The 21,846-nt window shown below is 50.3% G+C and overlaps 12 protein-coding genes across 12 annotated transcripts; 6 read left to right on the forward strand and 6 right to left on the reverse strand.

Moving 5' to 3' along the window:
- Positions 1 to 1,500: 1,500 nt before the first annotated feature.
- Positions 1,501 to 1,743, forward strand: VTN00DRAFT_1310 (uncharacterized protein; the record flags this gene model as incomplete). The annotated part of the gene is made up of 1 exon (XM_069427404.1): positions 1,501 to 1,743. One exon carries the CDS (start codon positions 1,501 to 1,503, stop codon positions 1,741 to 1,743), a length of 243 nt encoding a protein of 80 aa, XP_069292012.1.
- A 1,000-nt stretch (positions 1,744 to 2,743) lies between these two features.
- On the forward strand, positions 2,744 to 4,317 carry VTN00DRAFT_1311 (uncharacterized protein; the record flags this gene model as incomplete). The annotated part of the gene is made up of 5 exons (XM_069427405.1): positions 2,744 to 2,872; positions 2,929 to 2,998; positions 3,048 to 3,196; positions 3,256 to 3,661; positions 3,719 to 4,317. 5 exons carry the CDS (start codon positions 2,744 to 2,746, stop codon positions 4,315 to 4,317), a joined length of 1,353 nt encoding a protein of 450 aa, XP_069292013.1.
- Positions 4,318 to 4,451: 134 nt separating this feature from the next.
- VTN00DRAFT_1312 (uncharacterized protein) lies at positions 4,452 to 5,257 on the forward strand (the record flags this gene model as incomplete). Its single annotated transcript, XM_069427406.1, has 3 exons — positions 4,452 to 4,729; positions 4,787 to 4,964; positions 5,012 to 5,257. The coding sequence occupies 3 exons, from the start codon at positions 4,452 to 4,454 to the stop codon at positions 5,255 to 5,257; spliced, it is 702 nt and encodes a 233-aa protein (XP_069292014.1).
- A 28-nt stretch (positions 5,258 to 5,285) lies between these two features.
- Positions 5,286 to 5,629, reverse strand: VTN00DRAFT_1313 (uncharacterized protein; the record flags this gene model as incomplete). Its single annotated transcript, XM_069427407.1, has 2 exons — positions 5,286 to 5,507; positions 5,624 to 5,629. The coding sequence occupies 2 exons, from the start codon at positions 5,627 to 5,629 to the stop codon at positions 5,286 to 5,288; spliced, it is 228 nt and encodes a 75-aa protein (XP_069292015.1).
- A 6,532-nt stretch (positions 5,630 to 12,161) lies between these two features.
- On the reverse strand, positions 12,162 to 12,419 carry VTN00DRAFT_1314 (uncharacterized protein; the record flags this gene model as incomplete). The annotated part of the gene is made up of 1 exon (XM_069427408.1): positions 12,162 to 12,419. One exon carries the CDS (start codon positions 12,417 to 12,419, stop codon positions 12,162 to 12,164), a length of 258 nt encoding a protein of 85 aa, XP_069292016.1.
- A 1,025-nt stretch (positions 12,420 to 13,444) lies between these two features.
- Positions 13,445 to 14,329, reverse strand: VTN00DRAFT_1315 (uncharacterized protein; the record flags this gene model as incomplete). Its single annotated transcript, XM_069427409.1, has 2 exons — positions 13,445 to 13,989; positions 14,074 to 14,329. 2 exons carry the CDS (start codon positions 14,327 to 14,329, stop codon positions 13,445 to 13,447), a joined length of 801 nt encoding a protein of 266 aa, XP_069292017.1.
- Positions 14,330 to 14,395: 66 nt separating this feature from the next.
- Positions 14,396 to 14,704, reverse strand: VTN00DRAFT_1316 (uncharacterized protein; the record flags this gene model as incomplete). The annotated part of the gene is made up of 1 exon (XM_069427410.1): positions 14,396 to 14,704. One exon carries the CDS (start codon positions 14,702 to 14,704, stop codon positions 14,396 to 14,398), a length of 309 nt encoding a protein of 102 aa, XP_069292018.1.
- A 141-nt stretch (positions 14,705 to 14,845) lies between these two features.
- Positions 14,846 to 15,264, forward strand: VTN00DRAFT_1317 (uncharacterized protein; the record flags this gene model as incomplete). The annotated part of the gene is made up of 2 exons (XM_069427411.1): positions 14,846 to 14,866; positions 15,004 to 15,264. The coding sequence occupies 2 exons, from the start codon at positions 14,846 to 14,848 to the stop codon at positions 15,262 to 15,264; spliced, it is 282 nt and encodes a 93-aa protein (XP_069292019.1).
- Positions 15,265 to 15,352: 88 nt separating this feature from the next.
- On the forward strand, positions 15,353 to 16,447 carry VTN00DRAFT_1318 (uncharacterized protein; the record flags this gene model as incomplete). The annotated part of the gene is made up of 1 exon (XM_069427412.1): positions 15,353 to 16,447. The coding sequence occupies one exon, from the start codon at positions 15,353 to 15,355 to the stop codon at positions 16,445 to 16,447; it is 1,095 nt and encodes a 364-aa protein (XP_069292020.1).
- Positions 16,448 to 16,463: 16 nt separating this feature from the next.
- On the reverse strand, positions 16,464 to 17,057 carry VTN00DRAFT_1319 (uncharacterized protein; the record flags this gene model as incomplete). The annotated part of the gene is made up of 4 exons (XM_069427413.1): positions 16,464 to 16,497; positions 16,553 to 16,702; positions 16,792 to 16,934; positions 17,034 to 17,057. The coding sequence occupies 4 exons, from the start codon at positions 17,055 to 17,057 to the stop codon at positions 16,464 to 16,466; spliced, it is 351 nt and encodes a 116-aa protein (XP_069292021.1).
- A 49-nt stretch (positions 17,058 to 17,106) lies between these two features.
- VTN00DRAFT_1320 (uncharacterized protein) lies at positions 17,107 to 20,946 on the reverse strand (the record flags this gene model as incomplete). The annotated part of the gene is made up of 7 exons (XM_069427415.1): positions 17,107 to 17,306; positions 17,864 to 18,836; positions 19,123 to 19,463; positions 19,577 to 19,640; positions 19,787 to 19,799; positions 19,959 to 20,071; positions 20,788 to 20,946. 7 exons carry the CDS (start codon positions 20,944 to 20,946, stop codon positions 17,107 to 17,109), a joined length of 1,863 nt encoding a protein of 620 aa, XP_069292022.1.
- A 529-nt stretch (positions 20,947 to 21,475) lies between these two features.
- VTN00DRAFT_1321 (uncharacterized protein) lies at positions 21,476 to 21,817 on the forward strand (the record flags this gene model as incomplete). Its single annotated transcript, XM_069427416.1, has 1 exon — positions 21,476 to 21,817. One exon carries the CDS (start codon positions 21,476 to 21,478, stop codon positions 21,815 to 21,817), a length of 342 nt encoding a protein of 113 aa, XP_069292023.1.
- Between the last annotated feature and the right edge of the window lie 29 nt (positions 21,818 to 21,846).

The following is a 21,846-nucleotide window of genomic DNA, read 5'->3' on the forward strand; positions in this document are numbered from 1 at the left end:
TCTTCAGCCTTATGAAATAAATTAAAGTGCATATCAAGCAACACCCGGTCCCTTACAAGTTCAGGGACGTACACGACCTAAGTGCTCGGTCCGTGTATGCCTTATCTGCTTGAGGTTTCTTCGAGCTTTCTAGATGGTGTGGCGTGTTGATCAATGCCTTCTAGTATCAATTGTCTCCGGGAGACTTCTGATTCCAGGAGTTTTATGATGCTGGACGTGATACACCACGTGCTTCACGCGTATACATGGATAAACTATATAAATCGATGGCGTCGAGGAAGCGACCGGCTAAGAGATTAGGAGCTTCCAGACCCTGTCTGCTAAAAAGTTTAGTAGAGAGGTTCCTTCGATATGCTCTGTATAGGGGTTCTGTGTCTAAACCAGAGCTGGTGGTTTCAGGTCTCGTAATGGTTTAAAGCACTGATTACAAAAGTTAGTCGGTCATCACGGTATAAGGTACGGAGTAAGGTATCCAGCTACCGCATGTGATGTGAGACAGAAGTCAGTGCGTCAATAGTTTCCAGCTTCCCTGCCTAGGCAGGCAGGACTATGCTCTACTAGGCGCGTGCAGACAGGAGGCCTTGACATTATAGCGCACACCGCTTTGATCCCTCGGCGAGTTATAACATTGGCAACTCGGTGCTCGATCTATAGTCTTATTTCCTAACTTATCTGGAGCAGACCGACCGTTGCTGGAGCGAACCGACGCAAAGCAGCGACGGGGCCACCTTCGTTCCTGGCTGGAGATCAACCGCGAAGTCAAAGACAGCATCTCTCCCCAACGCGATGCTGGCATGATAAGGTAAAGTCCTGACCGCCATGAGAAAGCCAGATGCCATGCATAGCAACGAGCAATTTGCCTTTTTATTCATTCCAGCTCAGGAAGACGGTCCGTCCACGATGGCGTCGCGACTTGACGACATCGAGACGAAGATCTTTCCGTGTCTGGTATTCACGGCGACTGCGATAATTCCAGTCGTGAAAAGTTGCGCATCACAAGTCAAACATGCCACCGCTTACCACGGAAACACGTGTCTTGGAGAGATAAAAAACGCTCTTGCCATTAAGCTGCAAAATCGGTTATCCCAGACTGCTCAGGCCAATTTTGCACCGATGCAGGACGTCCCGAACGGAAAGACGGCTCCCTTCTATTCCAATCGGGTTGCTAGATCGAGCCGTCCGTGCTCTGAGGAGAAGGCCGGAAGAAGACTCCGTACGCGGATTGGGAGATCGTCTAGGAAACGATGGAAGTGGTAAGGGTATATAATATTTGGCTAGGGCACTGCATAGGTTATGGAGTAGGATCAGGACGGCGTGAAGCTCGGTAGCTTGCTATCAGACCTGAAGTTTGTGACGCCAATAGTGGGCCTGGGATTGATGTGTCAGGTGCTACGGGAGGCCCGATGCAGAGGCGCCGAGCTTGTGAAGGAGCTGCATCCTATCACGTTCTTTCTGCAGGACTCTCCGCAGAGGGTAGAGAGCTAGCCGCAGGAGAGCCAAATGCCAGGTCTGTCGAGGTCTCTACGAGATGTTTTCTACGGCAGGCTCCGTCCAGGGGTAAGAGAGTTTGTGAGTGGCCAGCAGCCGGATTTGGCGAGCCGTGAGCGAACACAGACCGTTGGCCTTGGTGTCACCGTGTCAGGCGGGAACCGGTTAGGCTCTCGGCCTGCGATCGACCTGGCGTCCACGGCGCTGGTTGGCCAAGAGACTCTGCGCGCAGAGCTGTCGACCTGGACAGCCTGACGCCGGATGTCTGAGGCATCTCATCTCAACCTGAGCAGCGCAACCAGACAGACCTCGATGACTGAGTCGTCCCCCGCAAAAAAATCGTACTCCGTAAATGGGCCGTTCTCGAGCAGAAGCAGCGCTGTTCACTGGCAACGAGAGCAGCCACAGGCTAAACGCAGGCGGGCCTAGCGCCGGGCAGCGCGCCAGCGATCCGTGGCGGCCGGCCAGGGCGCTCCTCGCTTGGCGCGCCGGCATTCCTCTTCGTCCTTAAAGCCAGAGGCTAAAGCAGCGCCGCTATCGACCAGCGCCCGGTCGCTCGGCCGCAGAACTCTGGCTCTGCTCCCAACCGCCCGAGACAGCCTCACCCCAGACCATCTGCCAGATATTCCTCTCGTCGGCCCTATCTCTTCCTCCTCCGTTCCTCTCCTTCCACCTCTCCTCCTCCCTCTCCCCTCTCCCCATCTCTCCACTGCCTGTCCGCTGCGTCTCTCTGCTGCTACGCAGCTGGTCCCGTCCAGGTCCTCGCCGCCCCCTTTCCCTCTCTCTTCCCTCGCCCCTGTCCGACCTTGCAGCTCCAGGTGTCGGCCTGCCTGGTTGCCATCCTTTGTCCGAACCCTCGGCCAATCATCCCCGAACGAAGCCTTTTCGACGCCTTTTATCCCTTCGTTTCAGGCCTCGACCTTCCAGCGGCCGTCTGTTCGCAGATCTCCTGCCGTTCCCTGCTTCCCTCGTCCTGTCCACCGCGTCCTCGATGAGAGCTGCTGTGATCTGAGAACTAGTACCTTTGTCTTGTCAGTGACCAGATTCCCCGATCGATGGACATTCCTCTTCCCTGGCTCATGTCTGCCAGAGAACCTGATAATTCACTGTCGTCATCCGAACCCATTGACCGCCTTACTGATTAACATTTTCTCAGCAGTGTTAGCTAGTACGACAGGCCATCCTCAATCGATCCATCGTCCGCTTTTCCTCCGTCCGAAAATTAGTTTGACGTGATCACTACCATCCTTGTTCAATGGCGTCCTCATCATCGAACGTGGTGGGCGTCCACTACCGAGTGGGGAAGAAAATCGGGGAGGGTTCGTTTGGTGTCATCTTCGAGGGCACAAATCTCTTGAACAGCCAGCAGGTCGCCATCAAGTTTGTATGTCATAACTGGCCTGGGATGGATGATGGGGCTTGTCACGCTGATAAAGACAGGAACCGCGGAAGAGTGACGCTCCTCAGCTCCGAGATGAGTACCGGACATACAAGATTCTCGTCGGATGCCGTAGGTTTACCATGCCCCGTTCAATGGGAGCCGATGCTGACTGCCGTAGCTGGCATTCCCAATGTCTACTACTTTGGCCAGGAGGGTCTGCACAACATACTCGTCATCGACCTGCTCGGCCCCAGTCTGGAAGATCTCTTTGACCACTGCAACCGGAGATTCTCCATCAAGACCGTGGTGATGGTTGCAAAGCAGATGGTACGTTGCCGTGTGGTGTACTATCTCCCCGTCTGCTGCCGCATCTAACGTTCCTGCAGCTTTCCCGGGTTCAGACGATCCACGAGAAGAACCTGATCTACCGAGACATCAAGCCGGACAACTTCCTCATTGGCCGCCCGGGCACCAAAGCAGCCAATGTCATCCACGTTGTCGACTTTGGTATGGCCAAGCAGTACAGAGATCCGAAGACCAAGCAACATATTCCTTATCGCGAGCGGAAGTCGCTGTCGGGAACAGCACGTTACATGAGTATCAACACGCACCTGGGACGAGAACAGTCACGACGAGATGACCTTGAGGCGTTGGGACATGTTTTCATGTACTTCCTGAGAGGTGGCCTGCCATGGCAGGGTCTGAAGGCCGCGACCAACAAGCAGAAGTATGAGAAGATTGGTGAGAAGAAGCAGACGACTGCAATTAAAGATCTGTGCGATGGTTATCCAGGTAAGATACATTCCTTTCTCCCCTTCTGAGATGGCCGGACCCGCTGACAGTGCACAGAGGAGTTCAACAAGTACCTGAGCTACGTCCGTAATCTGGGTTTCGAGGACACCCCAGACTACGACTACCTGAGGGACCTGTTCACCCAAGCCTTGAAGAATACCGGAGAAGTCGAGGATGGAGAATACGACTGGATGAAGCTCAACAACGGGAGGGGTTGGGAGTACAAGTCGTATTCCTCCCAACAACACCACCATCACGGCAACGCGGCCCCAAACTCGTCAGCCCGTGACCTTCATGGAGCCCCAGTTCGAGGCACTCAGAGACCAGGAGTTACTGCCGACCGTTTAAACGCCGCGCAGCCCCCGCCCCCATCTCCGGCAAAACCCGGAGCTGGGAAAACGCGCGAGCGGCCAAGCGTCTCAGGCGCGCCGCAAGCCAAACGTCAAAGCGGGCCGGCGGGGGGTCTCGAGGCAACGACGCCGGCGGCTTCGACTCAAGCTCAATTCCAGAACTCGAATGCCAACCTTCCGGGTCGTCTGGGGAGTCCGGGGAATCAGGCAGCGAGCCCCCAGCAGCCCCAAGCCGCCCCAGCGAACAATGAGCCGCAGCCCACCTTCTTCCAGAAAATCATGAAAGCCTTGTGCTGCGGTATGTGACATAACCCGATCAAGGGCCCAACATACGCTAATCCGGCCTCAGGTTGAGGTCGATCCGGCTGCAACTCTCCTGTTCACTGTGAGGTTGCTTGATATTGTTTCTGCCTCGACTTTCCTGGAGCTCGAAGGGAAACATGCTTTTTGTCGTTCCCTTCGGTTCTTTGTTTTTATCACTCCGGTCCGATCAATTGTACCGGAACGCTCGCTACGACCGCACGGCCATGATGGTGTTGTTTTCGTTTCCCTGTTGGACGAATCTCGGAGTCGGTCACTGTCTCGAATCTTGCATTGTCCTCGCGAATCACGTCTCTGCTTCCGCTAGACTTCATCCGGACCGCCAAGTCATCGGTAGAGCGACATTTCCATTTTTCTCCATCACTCTCTTAAGGCGCTACATCCCGGAAAGGCGAACGTGACGGTTTCCTCATCTGCTTGTTTTACTATCTCTTCACCAGCTATCTAATAATAGACTTTCATCTTTCTTGCTCGACTTACGCCTCGCTTCTGATCATCCCTCTCAACTCGCGCCGATCCCTCTCACCTCTTCCGCCGCTTCTCAATCTCCATTATCTGTCACCGGTCCGACGGATGGCAATGGCAAAGTGGAGGCCGTTCGAAAAGGGTGCAAGGTTGGAGCCATTAACGCCGTTATCAAACTGGAATCTAGTTCAAATGTTTGAATATGCCGAAACAGAATGCACTGCAAGAAAGGATTGGTAGCGAATGGAGTTCAGGATGCGAAACCAGCCTGCGGCTGTGTGCCAAGTCTTCCTTGAGGGAACCATTCGAAATGTGGTTTGACTTTGCTTTTTTTTTGTCTCACTATATTTACTCTTACCAATTGTTAATCGGATGGCTTGACAAACTCGGTTGTGTTTTGTTTGCGGTGACGGCAACTGTCGGTGAACTGATCATCTTTCAAAAATCCCGCTCCGGATAGTTGAAAGACTCCAAAAGACGAAATGAGTTCAAGGCAGTGGCATGTTTCCATCTATTATGTTTCTGTTTCGTTTCAGCTGGATTCCTTTATACTTTAATGTATCCGGACTCGTGCGCTCACGGGGGAGCACGAGGGCAGAGCCACTCGTTTGAACTTCCACTGGGGTTGCATAGCGTGTATGTATGCAGATGCAGGAGGCGAGGTAGGTACATGGCGTCGTGTAGTACAGACACGGTAATATATTAAAAACCTAGTCATCTAATGCGTTGTTGTCTGAAGGATATTCTCCGGAGCAGCTTAATGATAGACCTCTTATCAGGTCATTGTCGGAAACTAGTTCCATAACTGCCGCACTGATTTACGCACGTACATTTCCTGGAAGCAATGTCAACTGGGGTAGAAAGCTTACGCTTTGAACGTCTGATGATACCTGAGGCAAGTCTGATGTTGGTCGTACCTAGTAGTCCATTCGAACCTCCTCAAGGAAAGTGTTTCTAGGAGTGGACCGTGACCGTCTAGGTACTACCTAGATAAAGGTACCTACCTACCTGCCTGTTTAGGTTCTGGGGCCAGCAGCAGCCTGTCAACGTCGGAACCTTAGTAGAGTTCTAGATTTTTTTTTTCTTGGGTTTCAGACAAAATTACTTTCCCCACTCGATTAATTTAATCAACACATGTCACATGGTAGAGATTTTAATTTTGATTAGATCGATCCACTCTATCTACCCCAGCTATTTGATAGCCACATCCGCATAACTGATATGATATGATAGCAAAAGTGGAACGGAATAATAAGAACAATAAGAACAGATAAACAAGACAATAATCAATCGTTCCCGTCCCATCCGCCCCGGGTCTCAGATCGATTGACTGATTGACCTGACCTGACCGGATCACGCCACACACAGAGTTCGAGACCGAACCCGCTTCCAAGCTTGCTTTTCCTTTCCTTTCCTTTCCTCAATGGAGATAAGATGGAACTGAGACTGCTCGGACCAGACCTTGCCCATTGGGATGTTTATTAGATAGATAGGTAGGTACTATGTATGGTGTCTGTGACTCAGATGGACAGATTTGGCCTGGTTTGGCCTGGTTTGGTGTTTGGCTTCTCTGTGTCTGATGTCTGATGTCTGACACCATGCCTAACATGTCATTTCATGACATGTGGCAGGTAAATGCAATGCAGATGCAGTCAGACAAGATTGGAGATTTATACAAGAAACAAGACATTGATGGTGCGATTGGAATCATTTGAATGGATAAATGAACCTACAGCGCTTGGCAGTTGAGGGTACCCACTATACTGTACATTATGACATCAGAGGTCTCCTCTCCGAATAAGGTTGATCAGATCAGGTTAGGTCAGGTTAGTTATGTCAGGTAGGGGGAAGTGTTGGCGGGCCTTTTCGTTTTTAGTACCTAGGTAAGTAGGTAGGTTAGACAGATAGGTATGTTGGGTATCAGCAATGTATTAGAGACTAGAACGGCAATTAGAAGTTAGGTTGGGTAGATATACTGCGTAAGCAGAGTACAGTCCACATGGTGTTGGAATGGGCTTGCCTGTACAGTACATTCCATGAACGTAAGGACCTGTGTAGATGCCGGGTCAGAGACCTCGTGAATCCCAGCAGAAAGAGGGTATAGTCATTGCAATCTCCCATACAATGGTTCGATGCTCGTAAGGGAACACAAGACACAGGAGAAGAAAAAAAAGTCTGAAGGATCCGACAGCACCAAAGACCTCCCTCTTCCAAGGCCGTTCCTGTGTCCCTCTTTTCTCAGACAAGCTTTCTTCAGTGTACACGACCTTCGGAGATGGACGGCTTGGCTGGCCTAAGGTGTGAAGAAACAAGTGATGCACGACAGGCAAGTGCTGTACGAGAACTCTGTGCTACCCCATTCCTAACGGCTCGTGCGACTGACAGGTTATACCGTCCTGTTCAGATTGGTCAATTGTCTGGTTCTGAATTTTAGGATTAGCATTTTTCTTGTTGGTTAAACAATGGAGGAAAGTTATACAAAGGGTTCACTCGAAACATCAACACATAATTGAAAAAGGACTTAGAGAAGTCCCTATTGAAGCTACGCTACTGTGAACGATGTCTCATACATTAGTGCTATCTAGAATGCTAGTCCCCGCATCACTACGAAGCGCTTCTCTTATCCTTAGCTGCATTAGGACACCTCCCCATGGGGTTTGTCCGTCTGTTAGTCCTCGTGATTTAGACGAACCGGCGCCCAGTATCCTAGGAGCTGGACTGGAGGTTTTATGCACATTACTGTATACACTACGGAAGAATAATGCAGAACATTAAGTTGGGTACCTGGTAGGTACTATTAGAGCCCTTGTCAACAAGTGATACCCTGACTCCTGCGGGAATTATGCCAGTTAAGTGGGTAGTACGTAATCTCTACCTTACCTTGAGGTATAACTGTCTTCCTTCATCACATCGGTCTCCCGACCATCTGACCACCTGCCAACTCCAGTACGATCTGCATTTCGATACGGGAGGAGCGCTACCACATGACGCCCCGCACTTTACTACAATGATAGAACGGTGTGTACTCCGTACTATGTCATGCAGGGCCGCTTAACCTTAGACAGGACAAGCAATCCTGCATTTGGCTTTAGCCCCTTGCTTCGTTCGGTAAACCGTCCTAGCATATGGATGTTCCAAATGGATACTTCTGCTACTCTCTTAGTAGTAGTATAGAGCCTAGCAGGGCGGCCGGCCCGACACCGCTGCGGATGGACAATATGACGCCATGTCATGATCGTCCCGTGTGACGTTGCAACGGACGTGCGGCAGCGGCCAACCGCAGAAAAGGTGGAGAGCTGTATAATAGTATAGAGAAGAGTCAAGAGAAGGAGAAGAAGGCAAAACTACGCGGCCAACACGGGGCGCAGAAGTAGATACGGAGTACTATGACATTACGACAGGAACGAACAGGTGTTTGCAGTTTATAGAAAATAGATGGAGAGGTTACATACTTATTAACGAAATACTTTCCAACTACTTTTGTATACTACTCACAGTGTAACCTCCTGACACGCAATCATCAGAAGTCGCTTCATAGGATGCGTTGGTGGATGTTCTAACAGGCCGACTTATCACATTCCGCTTTTATTCCGGTGACATGCCACCCTCCAAGGCGGATTTTATTTCCGGAGAAGCCCTTCAGAACTCCGGGATTGTCTCCACAGGTGACCCAAGGATCCCGACATCGTTCCTGAGTCCTGAGCCAGGTGGCAAAAAAAAGTAAACGGAGATCTCCATCGTGACTTAAAAAACAAAGTCAAGGGAATAAAATCCGGACACGTCAAGAGCACATACGTACCCCAATGCATATCATCGAGTAAAGTATTCAGAGCAAGAACAAGGGACAGGCAATACTCCAGCATGGAATCTGATTTTGACAAGTACCGCTATACTACGGAGCACACTACTCCGGATTCGGAGTATGCACAACCGTTCCACTAAGGCTGCAGCGTTTCGATTCGAGAGTTTTTACTCTGATGTAGCACAGACGATCTACATAGACCGTGGCACAACCGGAGGGCTGAAGAATGCCCTCATACAGTAGATCTGTCCCTTTGTCCAACCTTGCTTTTTTGCCGCTGACACTTGAGGAGGGGGATATCGTTACGTATAATACAGAATAAAGTCTCTGCTCTTCTTCTTGTCTGTGTGGGGTCTTGGGATCTGGTCATTATTTTTGATCAGTTCTTGAAACAGAACTCAGTTGTCTAATCCAGTAGTGAGATCCTGACATGAAGTAGCTACTAGCCATTAGAGTGACCCAAGGCATGGAATTCTCGATTGAGCTACGTATGTGAAGAGATGTACTAGTACTGTACGTTCTGTATAGTAGGAGCAAAGAAAGCACGAATGATGTAATAGGTGCTAATAAATTATCAACAGATATATTGAAGAGGCATATAATAACAATGTTTTACTCGGAAGTCAATCGCCGATGTGGGGGCCTCATCGGACGCTCTCAAACAAGTTTTATAGCATAGCATAGTATAAGCAGAGGCACATACATATCTGAGCGGAAAGGCTACTAGTAGTACAATACTGTAAACGGAGAACGCCAACGGGCAGGACAGCCCGAGTCTCGAGAAGACCGCAAGAAAGGGAGCCAGTTTAAACTCCACTACAGTACAACTCTAACATCGAAAATTAACCGCTAGCCTCGTCCATGCGGGCGGCATATCGGCATTGTTCACACTAGGACATGTTCTTGAACTTTCTAAAAAGTTACTTTTACTCCGTAGGTTGTTTCGGAACTTTGTTCTCCATCGTTCTCCATCTCCCCTTCTTCTTTTTCCCCTTTTAACTTTGAAGTTCGTTTGAGTTAGCCGTATGGATCCATCGGGTTCTAAATACTGGACTACTCCGAACTACAGTACGCCGCTAACTGTTACGCCTACGGAGGCTGGAGCAATCGAGTAGATCAGTGGGGTTATTGTTTTGACTTTTGAATCAGGGCTGGTCCCACACATCCGCAGAATCTTCACGCTCATGTGCACATCAAACGTTCTATCTCTGACTCAGTAGTGACGAGGTACTGAGTCACCGGGAACTCATTGCTATTATTATGATTACTTCCTTACTTGCCTAATAACTATTATCATTGTCATAGTGCGTGATTGACGTCATTTTTTTATACAGTAAGAGCAGCTATCCGAGTGCCTAATTCTGACTCAATGTGGATCATTGACAATTATTATATACATTTTGTGTTTCACGGCATTAGATTTGGAAAGAAACACATTGTTCTGAAAAAAGGCGTGCACTTCACGAACTATCGAACTATCAATGCAACCAACAAACTTCGAGAACACTTCAATAAGGGGTGATCCATAATATGTCGATGCACTGTGCACACTGTGCTCAATTGTATCAGATCATCCGAGGGGGGGAAAAAAAAAGAAGTACGATCTGCCGCTAGTAGTCAAATAGAACGTTCGACAATCGATTCTTTTGCTTTTCTTTTTCCGTCCCCACTTTTAAGGAGAACACCTAATAACCTGAGGTCTGTGTGATGTGACACTGTGATGATTCTGGTGGAGACCAGCCTAGGTAGGTAACCGTCTAGAAGGAAACAATTGGTCTACTAGAAAAAAAAAATTCTGAATTTACCCCTTTTCATATCCAAGCGTCTACTCGTCCGTATGTAGGTGATTATTATTTGGTTTGTTATCTCCAATTAACTTTAACAGTAATCACTGTGGACCTCGCAACCGTTGACGAAGTCCTGTCACTAGCTCAGTGATCGACGATCTTTCTTAATCTGGAAAATCTTGGGATGGATCAGGTGCCCCCATCACTGTCATCGAGATTAGTTTAAGGTGCATAGTTAACCTACCATACCCAGTATGTGCATACTCTGCTGTTCGGCGAGTTCGTGGGCAGCTGGCGTTGTGCTGCAAAGACAATGTTAGGAGTCAAGAGTACAACATGAGCTCCTTCCCGCTGAACCCATTTTCTCGAAATGGAAGGTCAATAAAAGAACCTTGAAAAAGAGAGCTCTCGCAATCGATAAAACTGTTTCCCTTATCAGGATTTTTTTTGTTTGGTACCGTGTCATTGGAGTCTATTCTCCAATAGTCCAAGTCAAGTCAAGTCAATGCCATAGGTAAGTAATGTCAATGTAACGACGGAGTACTCCGTATATCCCTATCCTATCCCATCCTATGTTGATAACTTGATGTGATGTGCAGCGAGTACCCATGACCATGCATGACCCAGCCTTTCCTGGAAACTACTGTGCCCTAAGCTACGGATGGAGGAGGCAGGTGTCTTAGCAGCTACTAATGCTGTCGACACTAACGATAAGTGAATAGGAGATAAGACGACTGATGACACCCTGATCGACACTGCAGCGTCGCTCGCAGGAAGTCTTGTTTTAAGGTTTGCAAGGCTGGGCTACAAGCTGAGCTGACATGACATGGCATGGCCCACGAAGGTGAGGCCACTGCCCTGAGCTTTTTTTAGTCTGTTTGCTTTTGTTGTTTTTCGCTGTGCGGTCGATCTCGGTTTTCTCCGGAGGATCATAGCGTCTGAGAGGCAAGAGCAAGCACAGCACGTCATCGATCGATGCGACGTAACGGAACGCGGATCATGGTACTCCGAAGCACCTAATGTAAACTACCTTAAAGCATATGAAAGAGTGCTGTATGTAGTGCAAGAGCTTTCATAGCTACTTAGCTACCGAACTTATCTGATAACTCCAATGGAAGGTATGTATAGTCTGGGTATAGGTTCAGGTTAGGTAGGTACTAAGGTACGGATACCTACCGATAAGGCTTTCGGGCCGTATCCAGATTTGACCTATATTCGCCCCCGTCGGTGAGATTAGTTGTGTGGAGTCCGCATAAAAAATTTTTTTTCTTTGTTTATTCGGAGAAATTTCTCTGTGTGTGGATCGATCATGCTTTTTGTTTCGAGATTGTTGTTGTTGGTCGTGGCTCTTTTTTTGCTTTTTGCCTCTGCCAAGATCTCGGGCGGGTTCAGACGTCAACCCATACCGATGGATAACGTACCACGAAAAAAAGAAAAAAGAAGAAAAAGGAAAAAAAATCAAGGTAGCTACGTAGATAATGGATAAAGCACGTGTACGTATACTACACGTACGCAGTCGCATTATTTCCGTTCGCAACCAGATGTGGTCATTTCTGAATCCGTTTGTGAGGATCTTTGATGGAAACTATTATCAAAGATGAATAGGTACCAGACAAATCTTCAAATCATGGCTTATCACGTACCCATCGAGCCCAGGCGATCCACGGTTTGCTCAAACTTTGAGAAAGGGGGATGATCCTGGCTTCGATGGATGTTCTAGAACAAGTGATGTACCGGTTGCAGCCGGGTTCCCTAGGGCTGAACCGAACAGCTACCTAAATGTTGCCTTCTGCCTTGGCCGATCGCAGGGCTGCTACGTTAGGTAGGTACGGAAGACGGAGGGACAACCTTAAGAGCACTGCAGTGTTAGGTCTGTCTGCAGCATGCGACATCAGACGGGGAGAGAGATCCAGAACGATGCAAAATTTTTTAGTCCGATATGACCCGAATTCGTCGCATGTCGTGTGTCCACTGGCAGTGGTCGATGTCGTAGAGATGGCCTGCCCAATTGGGGATACCGACGGACCGTCCATTTCGGACGGCGGTCAGATCTCAAATCAGCCATCAGACTTTCACCGGCGAGGCTTCGAGAAGGCAGTCTAGAAGCGCGAGCCGTGGGACTCAACATGAAAGGGAACAAACCGCCTGTGTGGCGAGTGTGTGTAGCCTGGCTTCGACGAACAAAGTCAAACTGTCGACGCATGCGGGCTGGTCACGTTCTGTCACCTCCTTACATAAGGGTTGGAAGGGCCTTGTCCCGATCTGGGAAGTGCGCTTTGTGTGGGTCGTGGAAAAAAAGCTTTTGATTTTCTGGAGCAGACCTTGGCAGACTTGGCTTCGGGGGACCGAGGCCGTGGAGGATAATGCCACGGCCAACCAGAGCGGATGGAGCACGCACGCGGTCTGAAGTTTGCGCCCGGCCAGTCGCAGGCACGCGGTGGGGCAGGAACGCGCCCGAGAAAACCACGTCACCCTGGTCCTTCGGCCGTCTTTCTCGAAGGGCGGCCTAGCAGCCACCTGCGTAACAGCTACTTGCTTCTTAGGGTTACCGATCACGCTGCGAGGTACTGGGAACCTGGGAGTACCTCCCTTCTCACCGCAAGATGGGCGCGTTTCTTCGTACAGCTCGGTACCTGTGACATCGTCCGGCATGCAGGACGCCATGCCCTGAAAAGTCGCCATGCGCAGGTCTAGTCGGCCCTTGCAGGCCTGCGTCAAGCCTACTGGCTGCTTAATTAGGCAGTACGCAGGAGGTACAGCGGGGGAAGGTCAAGCCCTCTCTATATCCGCTCCTCGTGCAGCTGGGGATGCAGAGAAAGGATCCTTCTCCGTACGTAATCCCTCCCATCCCAATCCCTGACCGACTTCTTGATAGGACGACCTCTCCACGACGGCTGGGAAGAGTCATAACACCCTTGCAGGGAGCAACCCTCCCCCCCCTATCACGGTCCCCTTTCTGTCTGCCCTTTGGCCCTCCGGCCCTCTGGCCCTCTGGCCCTCTGGCCCTTTCACCACCTCGTCGTCCGCTCCTGGCAGCCTTTTTCATACGGGAGCACGGCTATAGTACCAGCCGGTCAGCGTCAGACGGCTCTCTGCTGAGATCTCTGTTGCCGGCGACCTTTCTCCGGCCCCAAGGAAGCACAGCCTGCTTGGCGAGCGCAGATCCAGCGCCGCGGCCAACCAGGACCCCAGATCCGCAGTGTCTGGAGCCAAGTTGCCTGCAGACTAGCACGTTGCTTGGTGGTCGCAGCCCGTCAGGACTCACATCCCAGACGTCCAAAGCTTCACCTAGTTCGATCTGAAATTTGAAAACGATAAATCGAATAATCGTGTTCTCGTATGTATTATCGGGGTGGACCTGCAGACTCGCTCGTACTGTAGAGGATCGCTTTTGCCCCCAACCGGACGCCGTCGGGATACAACAACCGCCACCCTGCGCCTTTGCATCTGACGCCGTAACAAATCCTGCTCGTTTTATTTCTCCGACCGTCCGCGTTTGCTGGTTGAAGCTGCAGTTCTCTGCAAGGCTCTCTATCTTTCTGCCTCTCGAGCCTCTCTCCGACAGAGTCTCTCGAAACATCGCACCATCGCGGTATCGCATCACTGGTGGGTCGTCCCGATTCCTCTCTCCACCTCATCCGCACGTATCCACCGTCCTCATCCATCGTCATTCCTTTATCCACGAACCCCTCCCGTATTCCCCATTCCTCAGTCCACTGACCGGACGAATACCCGCACCGCCTCCGATCCACAGATACGGCCAGACTCCCAGGGCAAAGCGTGACGGTCCTAGCTTGTCACTTGCACACTCTGACAGGAGCATTGCTTGGCATGAGATAATCCAAGCCAGCGAACCATGCTGATAACTGGCCCAATCCGTCTCCACCCCAAGCCTTTCGGACGTTGAAGCCGTCTGCATCTGTCGCTTCTCGAACGGAGCCATCAAGGAATCAGGCCTGCCACGGCGGTGCTTCTCTCCCCCGTCCAGAACTGCCTGTGGATCCTGCGCTTAAAGCCTGAAAGGTGCGCGCGTTCCAACTTCCAAGTGTCCTGCATCGCCTCTGCTATTATTTTTGGGTGGACTCCTGCGTTGGCTTGGGATCGTGTGGTTATTTGGGACCTGGCGGCTACTTCTCCCGCACGCTTCGTCATCCGTTCCTAGAGACCTGTCTCTGTCTCTTTTCCTGTTGCCCTGGTTTCTGCCCATTGAAACTAGTTCACCCAACGGCTTGTCACCTGCTGTGGACCGTGCTCGCGCTTTCCTGTACTCTTGTGCTACGCTCACCGCTCGCTCGTTTCGCCCAGCACGGAGGTTCATATGACTTACAACTGATCCACGCTCCCAGACCGATTCGCATTTCTTCGATCTACGACCCTTCCTGTACAAACATCACGGCGTTGGCCTTCGCATCCCGGTCACTCTGCGCGTAATCGATTTCGGAGATAACAGCTTGCTTGCATGTGTACATCCCAGATCTTTGTATGTGGTCCGCTTGGGATACAGCGTTTACGACTTCAAAAGTTCCTGCTTCTTGAGTCTTTCAATTACCTTGCATAATTGGAAGAGGCAGGCAAAGACGAAGAGGGAAATAGCAGAGACGTGTCTGTTTGATCAAGCTTGATGTTGAAGCGAGCTGCCACAACCACCTGGTGATATCGACCATCATTTTCCTACGTCCGTCGTATACATTCTCCCCATTCTTAGTTCTGCGTGATCCGCGAGAGGTATCCACTTGTCCTATCCGATTTGAACGAGTGACGGCGATATCTCTGGATTGGGCGGAATCCCGCTCGTCAGGTTGGAGACAACCGGGTTTGCGGATATCGCAGGGAAGCAGGAGCAACGCAAGCGGGTCCGAGGGTTTTCTACAGCATTGAACCTCGAACGGTTTCCGGAGGAACACAGGAGGACCGGAGGTGAAAAGAAGACACTCGCACCAAAGAACGAAGCGCCCGCTTTTACGCGATGCTCCTAAAGAAGACGCACCATCCGCCGCTGTCTTCCTGGAATCCCACACCCGATTCGAGCCCGCAACCTTCCCCGACGTCATCAGAAGGTGACGCAGACGACGACGCGAACATGGACAGCTCTGCAGGCTGCCGGCCGCTGAGCGTTGCCATTCCCACCGGACCCTTTTATTGTGCAGCCCGACCGACTCTAGACGACGTGCTCGCCAACACCTCCCATCCTCCTTATACACTGAGTGCCTTCATGGCCTACCTCTCGCAGAACCATTGCCTGGAGACCCTTGAGTTCACCATGGAGGCACATCGGTACGGAGAGACATACCACGCTGTGTCCCGTCAGCTGGGGGAATCGCCTATCTATACTGACTGCCCGCAAAGCCAGCACCTGTGCATGCTTTGGCAGCGGCTGCTATCCGCGTACATCGTTCCAGGTTCACCGCGCGAGATTAACCTTTCGAGTGAGGTTCGTGACGGTCTACTTCAGCATGCTCAGTCGACGATACCCCCTCCTCCTGAGACCTTGCACTCAGCTGTGAAGCGGATACGTGACCTGATGGAGGAGTCGATATTTATTCCCTTTCTCAACAGCCTCTCCCCGACAGCTCATTCCATGCCGCAGCCTGGCTCGCCGTACGAAACCCCTGACGATCCGATGAGGCTTTCGAACTCGAGTCTCGATGAAAGCACGGTCAAGCGTGTTTTGTCCAAGGGAAGACGGCTGTCTCCGCAGTCGTCAATGCTTGAGTTTGGGTCACTGCGCTCACAGGCGGGCGGTCACTCAGGTCGCACAAACCCTGCCCTGAGCATGGTTGCCGCCCTGGGGAAGACGGGAACTCGCCCATCTGGTCATAGTTCCACGGGCAGTGGTGACTCTGGCTCTACCGTTCTGACAAATGATTCGAGCACGCCAAGCCCTGTCTCTAGCGAGCTAATGACGCCGCCTACGACGCCCCCGTTCGGCGATTTGAACCCTTATACGGGTCCAAGTCCGAGATCAAGGGCAGATAAGCCGTGGAAGAAAATGGGCCTGAAGCTCGGGTGGAAGAAACGGTCTGGCGGTGGGTCAGCGCACCGTCCGGAGACAGGGGAATGACGGCCATCATGCACGTTCACCGTGGCATGTTGCACGACCGTACGGCCGATCTGCATCATTATCTAATAACCCTATGCATGGAACGCTATCTGGGATTAAACTCACGCATTACATATGGGTTCCTGGTATTCAAAACTGCATAGACAGGGGCGATTTCCTATCTGGCATGATCGGCGGGGCGACAGCTGGCATACGGGGAAAAAAGACATGACACCTATTCTTTTCTCACCCCTCGATTTGGGTCCGAATCCGTACCTGCGAAACGCAACGGACGCCCTTTACATCCATGATCTTTACGCAACTCTCTTAACTTTTCGAGCATGAGTGGACGGCGCAATGCTTACCTTACGATTTGGAAATTGGTGCATTTGCCCCTTCTGACCGGCGTTTTTGAGCAAGCGAGTCGAAAGTTTTGGTTTGTTCCGTTTGGGTTGTCAAATATAGAGCATGGTCGGCGGTTTAAGAGGTTTGTTTCACAAGTTGTTATCTATTTCAATTGACGTTGTGGCTGAAGATATCCGATCGTGTTTTGAAATTTGTGTTGTATTGTGTCGGTGGTGGCAGTCTCTGCTCTTTATCATCTTACGGTTCTGTCCTTGGATAATGACATAATGACGATCTGTCTGGATGGATGGATATTTTGATCCGCTCATCTTGTTTTACTTTTCATGATCTTGTTCTTGTGCGCCAGGTAGCTTGGCCTGTGTCGTGTACGATTCGATCGAATCAATAGATACCCCATGCCTGTCAGTTGCTAACTTGCTTCTTGACTGCTGTCTATCTCCGTAATCCTTAGCCTTGATCACTGGGTTCTGCTCTATCAGGTAGCTCCAGGAATCGAATAGAGGATCAGTTGTCGCTTTCAACATCGTAAGTCTCGTCTCCTCCATCTTGCCCCCATTCTAGCCCGTATTGCTATGCTGTTATTCAGGATGATCTATCGATACGATATTCTAGACACGATAAAGATGTTGTCGCGGACTAATCCAGTTGCTGCTCATCGCCTCTTGACATAACCTGACCTAACTTAGCCTTTCCCATTCCCGTTCCCAGTCTCAATCCATCCTAGAGAATATTGATATCAATAGCATCCCATACAGTACAGTACAGTACATACCATACCATGCCATACCATATCATATCATACCATTATCATACATATCACGGAGCACGCATCGACCAATTCGACCTCACCTCACTCATAGGTACCAATCTTTGGTTTTAATTACTCTCGATCCGGACTCGTTGGTTTTATCCACTCACTCACTACTCAATTCTTGTTGATGGGTGGGTTTTTTTCTCTCTCCTTCTCTTCCTCTTTTCCTTCCACATCCAGATCTAATCCCGATTCTCGTTGAACTTGGACATGGACCCTCCGCCGTCCATGTCCATCAACCCCCATCTCCACCGCCGCACCATCATCCACATCCCACCCCGCGACGCTCAACCGGTTCAGGTACCGCTCGAACCGGGCCGATGCGTTGAGGAAGGAGAGGGTGTGGGATAGCACGGACAGAATTATCTCGCTGTTCTTGTTATCGGCTTCATCGTCATCGTTGTACTTTTCTTTCTCTTTCTCTTTCTTCTGGGGATGGAGATGCGGAGTAGAGGAAAAAGATGATGAGGAGGATGTGAGGATGGTCTTCGCAGCGAGCAAGGCGTGCGTCCATGCTTTTAGATGGGTTTGCGGGGTGTGGTGGGTTTTGAGGATGATGGTTGCGGTGCAGGTCTTGGTGTTGGTATTGGTGCGGGGGGTTGAGGTTGAGACGGAGATGGAGAGGATATAGGATTCTGAGGTGAAGATGTTCAGCAGGTGTGGGAGGGAGGGTTGTGGTTGAGGTTGGATGGCTGTAGAGGATCTGGATGTGGATCTGGATATGGATGTAGGGGAGTTGAGAAGGAGATCTTTCAGGGGTACGCCGATGCGGCAGGATCCGAGGATTTGTGACGATCCTCCTCCTCCTCCTCCTGCTGCTGCTGCTGCTGCTGCTGCTGCTGCTGCTGATGATGATGATGTTGATAATGATGGAGGAGACTCAAAAGTCCAGCGTAGCACCCCATCCCTCTCGAAGGTCCTCTCCCGACGCGCTACCTCTTTCGGTGTCAGGATTTTCCATCCATTTTCTTCCTCTTCCTCCACCTCTTTCCCACCCTCCTCCTTCTGTGCATAACTATTGTATTCTCCAGAGCTCAACGAATCTACGTCTAATCCCGGATCCGACCCGAGTAAGGCTGAGAAGACGATATTCGCGCGCTGCCGGTTCAGGCTCGTCATGTGTACGGCCCGCACGGCGGCGTAGTTGGTGGCTAGATGTAGGGTTAGGAGGCAGATGAGGGCGGTCCAGGTTGCGAGGGGGGTGGTGATGTTGGAGACGAGGAGGGAGCCGACCTGTTCGTTCGTCAGTTGGAGGAGTTGGATGATGGATAGGGAGGGAAGGATTGGGGGAGGAGTGACTGACGAGCATGCCCAGGAGGGAGATTGTGGTTTCTTGGGAGGTGTTTTTCTGTTTTGGTAGGTTGTTAGATTTGCTCGTTTCGTTAAGAACAAGTATATATGTCGTCTGGATTAGATCGATCGTTGATATCAACGTATCCATATCCTCGCAGGACGATGACATAACATATATCTCCAATTGAGAAATCAACAAGAAGGACGACAGATAGTATAAACTTACAGCATTAACCTCCCCCAAATTCCCCCACCGCGCAAAATGCGCACTCAGACTCGCCTTCGAACTTGCCCCCGCAACTCCACACAGCGCCCTCATCACCCCCGCGGCACTGAGGACACCCACCCTTCCTGCTTTCGTCCCGACCAGCGGCGACAAGCAGTCCAGGATGATGGCTGCATCGTTGAACACGTCCGCTGCGAGCCGGTACGTCTTGCACTCGGGCTCGATGGCCGTGCCGATGCGGTGCGCGAAGAGGACCGTCGCGATCCGGCCGGAGGAGTCTTGCAGGATCTGTAAGAGGAGGGCGGAGGTCAGGGAGGCGGTGGCATCGCCGACACCGACGCCTGTCGTTGTCGTCAACGATGTTGATGCGATTATTTTGATGGTTGATAATTATAATGGAGAGGGGAAATGTGACTATATTTGAAGATTGAGAAAGGAGCAAGGGCCAACGGACCTTGTAAGACTGCTCGAGAGGATAGTAGTCCTGCAATGGCGCTCAAGAATGCTTGGAGGGTGTCCTGAGGATCGATCAGTATGCTGCGTCGGCGTGGTGGTACAGATAGGAACAGTGTATGTCGATATATAGTTGGCTGTATTCAGGGTTCTTTCTGTAAGGTGATAATAGGATAGAACAGTGAATGAAATGAAACTGCCGGAAACTCACATATATCCGATATCTAAATCAGGGACAAAGGAGATACCATTTGCATTAGCCTTTCGTCATTCGATCAATCTAGACATATTGGCTCCTTCGGGTTTCGTAATTCTAAGGGAGAAAGAAGGACGCATTGAGAAACCAAGAAAATAAGGCAGCCAGATTAATGAGGTACGCTCACTCAAGATAATCACTACTAACGCTGTGTGGATATCCTGCGGGCAGGAAGACATTCAAGAGCGACGTGAGTGATGATGATCTTGATGGAGACGACGATAGTAGTAATGATGGTGGCTGGAATACATAAGCAATCAGCTAGTTGGATTGACAGATATCGGTGTCTCCTTTGTACTCCTGGCCCGCATGCTTGCAATTGAAAATTTGGATTGAGGGTGCTATACGGTTCCAGAAGGAAAGATGGAAATGAGAGACCGGAAATTAATCGTGGAAATGGCAGATTCGACATATAATGAGCAAATATGCTGCGATGAAATTGACAGCCATGAGAAAACTCATACCCAAAATGAGCCAATAAACAAAGACAGCTCAAGTGTATCTTGGAAAGACATAAAGGAGAGATACATCGCGGAGATAAACTTGAAAACCAGAGGAGCAACGAGAGTGAGAGATCACAACTTGAACCAAGACTAATCCTTCTCAAAGAATGGAACTATAAACCCAAACAAAAGATCGAGAAGCGCGACAACAGCATCAATCCAGAATTGATATACAACAACGTCTCCAAATTCTTGATCAACAAAGGCCAATCTGCAGATACAGAAAAAAAAAAATCAAATCAAGACCTCCCTGCCCATTCGATATTCCATATAGGAGGCGTTAATCAACAAACCAAAACAAAGCACACCATCCCTGCCTATCCCGTATCACATGAATCATACAAATAAAAAGAAACCAACAAATTAACCAAACAACCAAGAACGCAATACGAAAGCAGGACCATCAAAGACACGATGCCAAATCAAACTCGAGTTCGAACGCAATTAACTCACCACAACATCAATCCTCCCCTTCTTCTTCTTCTTCTTCTTCTTCTTACCCGCCCCATCCGCATCTACCACAGACTCCGAGTAGACATACGTCGCAGTGGGGGTGCCAACCTCGTCGGTTTCGGCGATGGTTATAATAGTGGTGGTGCCCCTGGACGTCATCTTGTTCACATCTTTCAGTGCCTGTCCTGTCCTGTCCTGATTAGATTACTTAACGATTATATGAAAGCCTGATATTCATGCGGTGCGATTGGATGTGGTAGATGGATAGTGGGCCAGCCCTATGTACGTAGATGTATGAATGGATGAGGTTGTCTGGTAGAAGGGAAGGAGACAGAGGTTGAAAGTGCGTGATTGTGGTTGGCTGCGTCTACGGGTTGCTCCAGCCCCGTGGCCGTTTGCGGAGAGCGGGGATGACGTTTCGACGTTTCGGGGGGTGTAAACGTATGCAACCTTGGGTCTGTTGCTCATTGGGAGCTGTTAGCGCAGGGGAGGTCAACTATGAATTTCCTATCCCTCAATTGGTGCGGTTTGCTGGTTGAGGAGACTGGTTTTAATGTCTATCTGATACCTGTTTCATTCCCGAGAGCACCGACATCATGTCGGTCAAAAGAGTAGCTAGATCTATCTGTCTACACCGCATGCTTTTAAGCAGTGATTGATAAACGATCAATGTAGTATGTACTAATGCATGGAAAAAAGACCCCGCCTGTGCAGCAAGACAGCTGCTGGAATAACCGATAGGCACCAAGAGGAAAAAAAAATGAAGAAAAAGAATCAGACCGGGGACATACGCGAGCAGCACGGCAAAGCACCAACGCTCCGAATTGACACGAAAAAGGAGAGGAGAATACAGATAACCACCGGAAATCCAGTCCCTGCCAGTCTATACGGCAGTCGTTTGCAAGCGTGTGAGGAGGTTGGTGCACAAGTGAGGTGTCAGGGTGAGAGACATGCCGCGATCCATGGACCAACGGGGGATGTCCAAAATCATCAGGGCAATGATTTAAGGGAGACCGTCCATCATGGATAGAAAAGAGAACCTCTTGAGGAAGCGGGTGA

The sequence above is a fragment of the Thermoascus crustaceus genome, assembly GCF_041956765.1.
Source record: "Thermoascus crustaceus strain CBS 181.67 unplaced genomic scaffold VTN00scaffold_1, whole genome shotgun sequence".
Classification (NCBI taxonomy): domain Eukaryota; kingdom Fungi; phylum Ascomycota; class Eurotiomycetes; order Eurotiales; family Thermoascaceae; genus Thermoascus; species Thermoascus crustaceus.